Genomic DNA, 7,528 nt, shown 5'->3' with positions numbered 1-7,528 from the left:
GGTGGAGGTTACACCGTGAGAATTAAGGCCGAAGTTGACCAGTGGAGAAAGGAAGAAGAAAGTAGAGAGTAAGTACGGAGTACGGAGTACGGGACAGGGGGATGTTGTTCCAATGTTTTTGTTATCCCTTAATAATGGTATTTTTCTCTAATGAATTTTTAGGCGGGGACAATTCAAGGTGGATTAGGTGTAAATAATTTAATGAATTAGGGGCTGGATCGAGCTCCTAGGCAAAAAAGGCAAAAGTTTCGGAGGTACCGGGTACCGCCCATAACAGGGAAATTAGTATGCAGAGAGGGGTATTGGGTACGGCTTAAAGACCCGACGTCCTCCACGCAAACTCGACCGATTGCCGAAATAGGGAAAAATCGCTTGCCCCGCCAGGAGAGAACCAGTCGGAATACGAGTAAGCGGACCACACAGTGCACAAGGAAGATGTGTAAATTATAGATCGCTATATCAGACCATCCCCTATTGGGGCAGTCTGGACCAGAATATCAAAATGGAGAAAACCAGCACGGACTGGCGTACCGTTCCACTGCCCTGTGCGGTGCCTAACCCACTTTGGAGCTGTATAAGATTCATGAATGGCCAGCTGTCCGCGCATCGCGTCAAATAGATCCTATGTGAATCTGTGGTACTCTCTAACAAGCGCAATTCGGCCTCGCGTTAGATCAAACTCAGCGAGGATCCGTTCTTTTAGTGTTCGGTCTTTGGGTTTTAGAACGTAAATACATATACGTGTTACCCCTGGGAAAAGTTAACTAAGTTAACTGGAATTTCACATGCAGTAAAATCCCCGACGAGGATCGGAGAATTCTAGGATGTATTCCTTGATCAGCGCTAGGCCTATCAGCTTGTGCATGAACAGGGGGACTTAGCATGGTTCTGGATATTGCGTACCACTCGGCTATTGACATGTTCTTATAAACTCAAGTCCAAGCCCAATCCTTATTCGCGGGATTCCACAGACACAAGACTATGACGTCCCAAATCCTTCGCACGTATGCTCCTTAGGGGTTTTTATCTCCGCCCTTTATACAACACCGGGACTAACGCGGGAAGCACGGGCCTGGCCACTCCATTGGGTCTGTTTCACGTTGACTCCGTAAACGCTCGGGGATTAAAATTACAAGTTGCTTCTGGCTCTCGGGTCTGTCAGGGCAAGAATCGGCAACACCGCAATGGTCCACTGATTCAATCCTTACGATTCGCTACCGCGCGGTTCATCTACCCGAGGAACTCCGCTGTTATTGTGAAAAGCGGAGTCCTGGCTTTTCTTTTCCCGCGTATGCTGGGAAGTTTGTTGTTAGATTCGGAGATATGGCTCCGGTCGTGTGCTTCTGAACGTCTCCTGCTGTGGTAGTTGAGCCATTCTGTATCACACCAGGGGTATATTACATTAGCCCTAAGGATGTGCACCTAGATAGAATGGGAGAATGGGAACATTGCGTAGTGATGATACCTTATGGGTACTTGTAAATGGACATTCTGCACTGGTGCCTTTTTGCCCAGCCACAGACCCATCTGCTAGTTCATCCCCCTGCTAGTTTCATAGATTCGAAGCATCTAGGTCGAGTGGATTATTGAACAGGGAAATTAGAACTTCTGAAGCTTGATGGAATAGGAAGGAGGGAGCCTAATTGTCTTAAAAGAGGAAATTGTGGGCTAGAAGCCCAAGTTAGATGCGCGCCGTCTGTATTTAGGGCTTCAGAGCAATCATTCACGGAGACTGCCGCCACGACCCACTGACAGCGACTACCTTTCTTAGTTCTCGTAAAGTTAGCCTATACGAGGCAGATTCAAAAACCGGCTGTCAAAGTTTCTTTAGTCTGCCCGCTAAGACTTACTAAAACGTGAAGCTTTTATAAATACTCGGCTTTTGGCCAACCCTAAATCATTCTATATTGGGAAGGTTTGTGGGTTATGACGACTGTTCCTTCTGACGGCTGCTCCCCATATTTTCCGGGCATTGTTATTGAAATTAAACCTCCTGGCTTGGAAGGTTTTCGTGTTTCCCATCAAACCCCGTAATGGCGCAGATGTGCATGTCCCCCCATTGGAGGCCACCACCACACACTAACCATAGAAACATTCTTTTCTAATCTGCTATAATTGACGGCCCGATATCCTCGGGCCATTCCCTCCTTTATAGTTCGATAGAGGCAGAATAGCATGAGTAGGACATGCAACTAAATCGAACCCTATAGGCCAAGTGTTAGATGTCTGAGGATTAGGGCCATGAATCGATGACATTTCTCGGCTGCGTAGTGCAAAAGGACATCCCACTTGTATAGGGACGGGAGAAATCAATCAGCTTAGCCTTTTGCCACTTTACATAGTCTGTATTGTACATGCAAGTCTGTGGGCCGCGCTTAGTAGCTGAGGCAAGCATGGCGAATATGCTCTTCGACAGTCCGATAAAGCACCTGGAAGTAAAGATAGCCGGAAAGCTGAAGATCTGAACTGGGTAGTTCCTGACAACGACGTCACTTTGTATACAATCGGTACAAAGTGATGTATCTGAGAGCAATGGTTAGTCTCTCTGATTCCAAGTCAAAGTCCCAGCGGGTTTGACCAATTGACCGAAGTGACATCAGGCATAAGGAGTTGAGGCTTCAGAATGAACGGAAACATAGCATCACGTGCCAACGCCTCAGCCCGTGCGGTCTGGATCCCCCACATGCAGGGGGCAACGGGTATTGTACATCTGCTTGACCATTGCAAGGCGCAATTACTTCAGACTTCTTTGATGAGCTGGTGAGATCATGGAAACCCTTCATCAATTCCCCAGGACCTAATCCTCCGACACCAGACGACCCGACGTCACTCTCGCAGCTCCGCGACAACCTCAACATGGAGGACCTTAACGGCTTGAGTTGGTCCTCCGACACAAGCAAGTCAAACAAACCTCCGCCCATGAGCTCTGGATACTTGTTTCCCAGTATTCCATCAAATGGCGGCTCCGGCAGGTCTACGCCTTTATCCGCCACGTCGAATCGCTCTAGCTCGCCATCAAAGCCCCCCGCATCGACTGGCGATAGCTTTGCCAACCTGGTCTCATTTGGCCCTTCCGCTGGAAATAAGAACCTTTCTCTTATGGAACAACAGAAGCGCATGCAGGAGGAAAAAGCCAAGAAAGAGGCCGACAATCGCAGCCGATTTGAGTCGCAATACGGAGGACAGAACAATCAATTCTGGGACAACTTTGAGCAAGGACGCACGCAGAGCCCCGTTACAGCTCCAGCTCCCCAGCAGGTATCATCGCCCGCCGATGAAGATGATATTCTAGCTGCTTTCAATGCTGCTGCGCCGGTAGACGCATCCACTCATTTCCCAGCCCCAAACTCCGCTAGATCATCGCCTCGAATCGATACGAATAGCCGACAGACACCTTCCAATGGGGGAATATCCATGCAGGACAATACAGGGGGACTGAATGCTTTTGATGATGACGACCCATTCGGTTTGAACCAATTGAAGCCAAAGGCCGCCCCCGCTCCTGTCCCCGAACAAGGCGACGATGACGATTTCCTTGGGCTACTAGGGAAGCCGGTATCAGAAATCCCTCGTCAGCAATCGCCTCTTGCATCAGCCACGTCCTCAGACCGCGGACGCGACCAAGATGTATCCCCCATGCCTTCTTCCGACGTCGATCGAGCCATTGCGGAGCTGGTTGACATGGGATTCCCTGCGGACAAGTCTCGCCAAGCTCTCAAAACCACCGAAACCGGAACGGATGTCCAGGCGGCCGTTGGGTGGCTTCTTACCCAAGCCCATGCCGAATCTCGGCAGAAGTCCGACGGACGCCCAAGCGGTCACCCTGCTGACCGTCCCGAAAGAAGCGACAGCCGTCATCGCGATGCGCCCTCCTGGATGAGGGAAGAGAGAACACAATCTCCCCGTTCTCGCGATGACAGAAGGAGCCCTGCATCAGCGGACAAGGATCCTGCGCAGATGGCGTCGCAATTTGGCAACAACTTGTTGAAGTCCGCAGGCTCGCTCTGGAAAACCGGTAGCAAGAAGTTCCAGCAAGCTGTGAATGAATTCAACACCGATCATGACCCCAGCCAGCCTCGCTGGATGAGAGAAACATCTTCACATGACGAAGCTCCTCCACAGCCTCAACGTCCAGGTCGTCGTGAGCAGCCAGCCCAGGTCCAAACGCAACCGCAAGATTTCACAAACGAAGCGCTTCTCCTTGAGTCTGGCGATGGTCGGCCCCGCAAACCTACTCGTCCCCGCGAAAGCTCCCAACCTGATCCGAGGAGTCAGATTCCCCGCAATCAGCCCTCTCCAAGTGCTGCTCAGCCACGACAGCAATCCAACTTCCTCCAGCGCCCATCCCGACAAGGCTCCCAGGATCCAAAATCTCGACTTTCACGGTTTGCCGCGGAAGAGCAGTCAGCGGAAGCATATGTTAGCCCTGCGAGACGCAGGCGCCCCCAAGCGTCACCGCAGCCTGAGCCCAGTGTCGACCTATTTGATTCTCCTGCACCTTCAGCCAGTCGTCCAAAGCCATCTCCCCCAGCCCAGACCGCTACGCCTTCTGCACGTTCAACTCCCATCCCCGTGCGCCCCAAAGCCCCAGCACGGTCTATCCCACCGGTATCCCCACAGGCGCTTGAATCGACACATCGGCACCGTGGCAAGGCCGCAGAATCATATAAGCGAGGTGATTACGCAGAAGCCCACCAAAGCTTCTCTGCAGCTCTTGGTATGCTTCCTGACAAGCATCCTATTACACTTATCATTCGCAGTAACCGCGCAATGACGGGTTTAAAGATTGGAGAACCCAAGTCTACGATTGAAGATGCAGACGTCATCCTCACTTTCATCGGACCATCGAAGGGCGAAAATGAAACAATTGATCTAGGAAATGGCGAAGCGCCCAAGCCCATGAAAGATTTCTTCGGCAAGGCGTTAATGCGCAAGGCTGAAGCACTCGAACAACTCGAACGCTGGGGGGATGCAGCACAGGCATGGAAGCTGGCCGTGGAGTCTGGCCACGGCGGAAGCACAAGTATCGCAGGCCGGAACCGGTGCGAGAAAGCCGCTGGCACCGGCAAACCCCAATACAAGCCGGCCGCTCCTGCCAGGAAGAAGCCTCTGCCGGCGCCTAAGCAATCGTCTGCTTTGTCGGACCTCACGGCCACTTCGGCGTCTGGGAAGGACTTCGAAGCAGTTAGTCGGCTTCGACAAGCTAACCAGGCAGCTGAGCGCGCCGATGAAGAGAAGTTCGCTCTTATGGAGAGTGTCGATACAAGACTGGCCACCTGGAGGAATGGCAAGCAGGATAACCTGCGCGCGCTCCTAGGCAGTCTGGACTCTGTGTTGTGGCCCGAAGCCGGATGGAAGAAGGTCGGTTTGGCAGAGCTGGTTTTGCCAAACAAGGTTAAGATTCAGTATATGAAGGGGATTGGCAAGGTGCATCCTGATAAGGTATGTTTGATTCTTCATACTCCCCTGCAATTCTCGGTTCTTGTCTGACTTTCTGCTTAGATCTCTACTACTGCCACCACTGAACAGCGCATGATTGCTGGAGCTGTTTTCGGAACTCTCAATGAAGCTTGGGATAAGTTCAGGGTTGAGAATAATCTATGAGCTTTGCAATCTTTGTTGATACCATCTACCCCAATTTTGTTCTTGTTGCATATCATGATCTTATAACCCTAGAAAGCACTTTTCATAGCATTTACTTTTAGACTATTCCATCTGAGCCGTTGCCATGTCTGTCTTTCAGGTTTATTGTAGTTTGGTTGTCATATGATTAACCACGTTGAAACTCCGTTACTTTATGTTGGCAGAATAACTTATTTTGTACAATCATTGATCATGCATCGGTCATCTCCTCAGACTTTAATTCTGTCTTGACCTCCATCTCAGGCTGAGCTCCCTCCTCAGCCCCTGCTTCCCGCTCCTGTTGCTTCTTCTCCTCCCGAATCCGTATCCGCTCCAACGCAGCCTCCTTCTTCATTTGCTTCTTGCTCTTCGTCGGCTTATCATCCGGCTTAGCAATCCTCTCGGACGGCCATTGTTGCCTGCAACGTTGTTCATCCTCTTCGGACCAATCCCGAGGCAAGATAGCAAACACCAGATATGAAGTGTGCGTCTTGAGATCCGGCTCTGTCCGGTGCGTCAAGCGACCTAGGGCATATGAAGGCGCATCAGAAGCCGCCTCCTTGTAAGCCGGCGGATCCTCCACAATCTCTTTGTAATCGGGGTCCTCTCTGTTTTGCCGGTGGTCACGGATGCGCTTGGCGCGCTGTTCATCGCTGCGCAGCTTGGCGACTGCCTCGTCAACGGTCTTCGGGTACAGGGTTGCACCACGCACGCCCTCAGTATCTAACCCAACACGGTCCCGCCTCACGTCGATCCGACGCTGGGCAACCTCTACCATGGAAATATTCAGCCATGATAACTGGCGCATTGTGCGGATCGTGCGCTCGGCCTGCTCGAGACAAGGCGAGAAAGTGCATAAGTAGACAGGTGATGACGGGTCAAGAGCTGACTCGCCGGAGGGAGGGTTGCGCGTGAGATGTTTCAATGCCAGCCAGGGCGCAGGTAGGTCCAGGAAGATGGCGTTGGCCTTGGGCGATTGGCCGGTCTTGGGATCACCTAGTAGGAAACCGTCTTCGTAGACGTCGCGATGTGTAACCTCCACTAGCCCATCGAGTCCATGGTCCTTGAGTTCTGCTTGTATTTTGCCCACGCGCTGCTCGTGGAACTCGAAACTGCACACCTTTCCCAGACGTCGCCGTTTGTTCGCCTGCGCTGTCTCGGGGTACCCGTTGAACACGGCGCGCACGGCCGCGTGTGTGAAGGAGCCACTACCCGCTCCGGCTTCGATGACTGTGCTTCCTGGTCGTGCGCGGAGTCGGTGAAGGATGTAGCTGTAGTCGGGTGTGTAGACGACCTGGGTGCGGTGGGGGAGGGACAAGGTCCAGGCTTCGGGTGTTGGGGCGAGAACGTGCAGGAAACCACTGGTTGCAGCGACCGCGGCCTTCAATTCGGGCTTCTCGTCCTCCGCGGGTGTTGTTGCTCCCGATGCATCGAGCTCCTCAGCCTTGCGTTTTCCGGTGTTTCTGCGGCCGCGCGAGCCGGTGTCGACTTTTGAAGCGACAATTTGCGAGCCCCAGGGTTTGCCGATGAGGGTGCTGTGTGGGAAGGATCCGAATCGGGTATTGGTCACCTTTCCTTCGAGGTAGCCTTGGTTCTCGTCGTCGTATTTGCGGAGGATTGTTGGAATGATATGGTCGCGACGCAGCTGTAGAAGAGCGAGACCGTCTGCGTCGGCCGTGGCATTCGGCGTCAAGAATGGAGACGGCATGGTGAGTGACAGGAGGGAAATGCGAAACTGCCTGGTAACGTCAGGACTTTGATCTCCGCAACGAAAAAGTTGCCATGCTGATTACCCGATCGGGGTATAAAGTAGGGCTTAGGGCTTGGTCCTCCCATCCCCAGCTGGCGCCAATCACAGCGAGTCCGCAAGTGCTAGATGAGTCGTAACAAGAGCCCCTCCCCCTCC

The 7,528-nt window shown here is 52.4% G+C and overlaps 2 protein-coding genes across 2 annotated transcripts; one reads left to right on the top strand and one right to left on the bottom strand.

Moving 5' to 3' along the window:
- Nucleotides 1-2,856: 2,856 nt before the first annotated feature.
- Nucleotides 2,857-5,604, top strand: PENARI_c002G07196 (UBA/TS-N domain protein; the record flags this gene model as incomplete). Its single annotated transcript, XM_022627623.1, has 2 exons — nucleotides 2,857-5,442; nucleotides 5,503-5,604. The coding sequence occupies 2 exons, from the start codon at nucleotides 2,857-2,859 to the stop codon at nucleotides 5,602-5,604; spliced, it is 2,688 nt and encodes an 895-aa protein (XP_022492603.1).
- Nucleotides 5,605-5,833: 229 nt separating this feature from the next.
- Nucleotides 5,834-7,330, bottom strand: trm61 (tRNA 1-methyladenosine methyltransferase subunit GCD14; the record flags this gene model as incomplete). Its single annotated transcript, XM_022627638.1, has 1 exon — nucleotides 5,834-7,330. The coding sequence occupies one exon, from the start codon at nucleotides 7,328-7,330 to the stop codon at nucleotides 5,834-5,836; it is 1,497 nt and encodes a 498-aa protein (XP_022492260.1).
- Between the last annotated feature and the right edge of the window lie 198 nt (nucleotides 7,331-7,528).

The sequence above is a fragment of the Penicillium arizonense genome (assembly GCF_001773325.1).
Source record: "Penicillium arizonense strain CBS 141311 chromosome Unknown PENARI_contig002, whole genome shotgun sequence".
Taxonomy (NCBI): domain Eukaryota; kingdom Fungi; phylum Ascomycota; class Eurotiomycetes; order Eurotiales; family Aspergillaceae; genus Penicillium; species Penicillium arizonense.
This window is presented reverse-complemented; position numbering and strand designations above follow the sequence as displayed.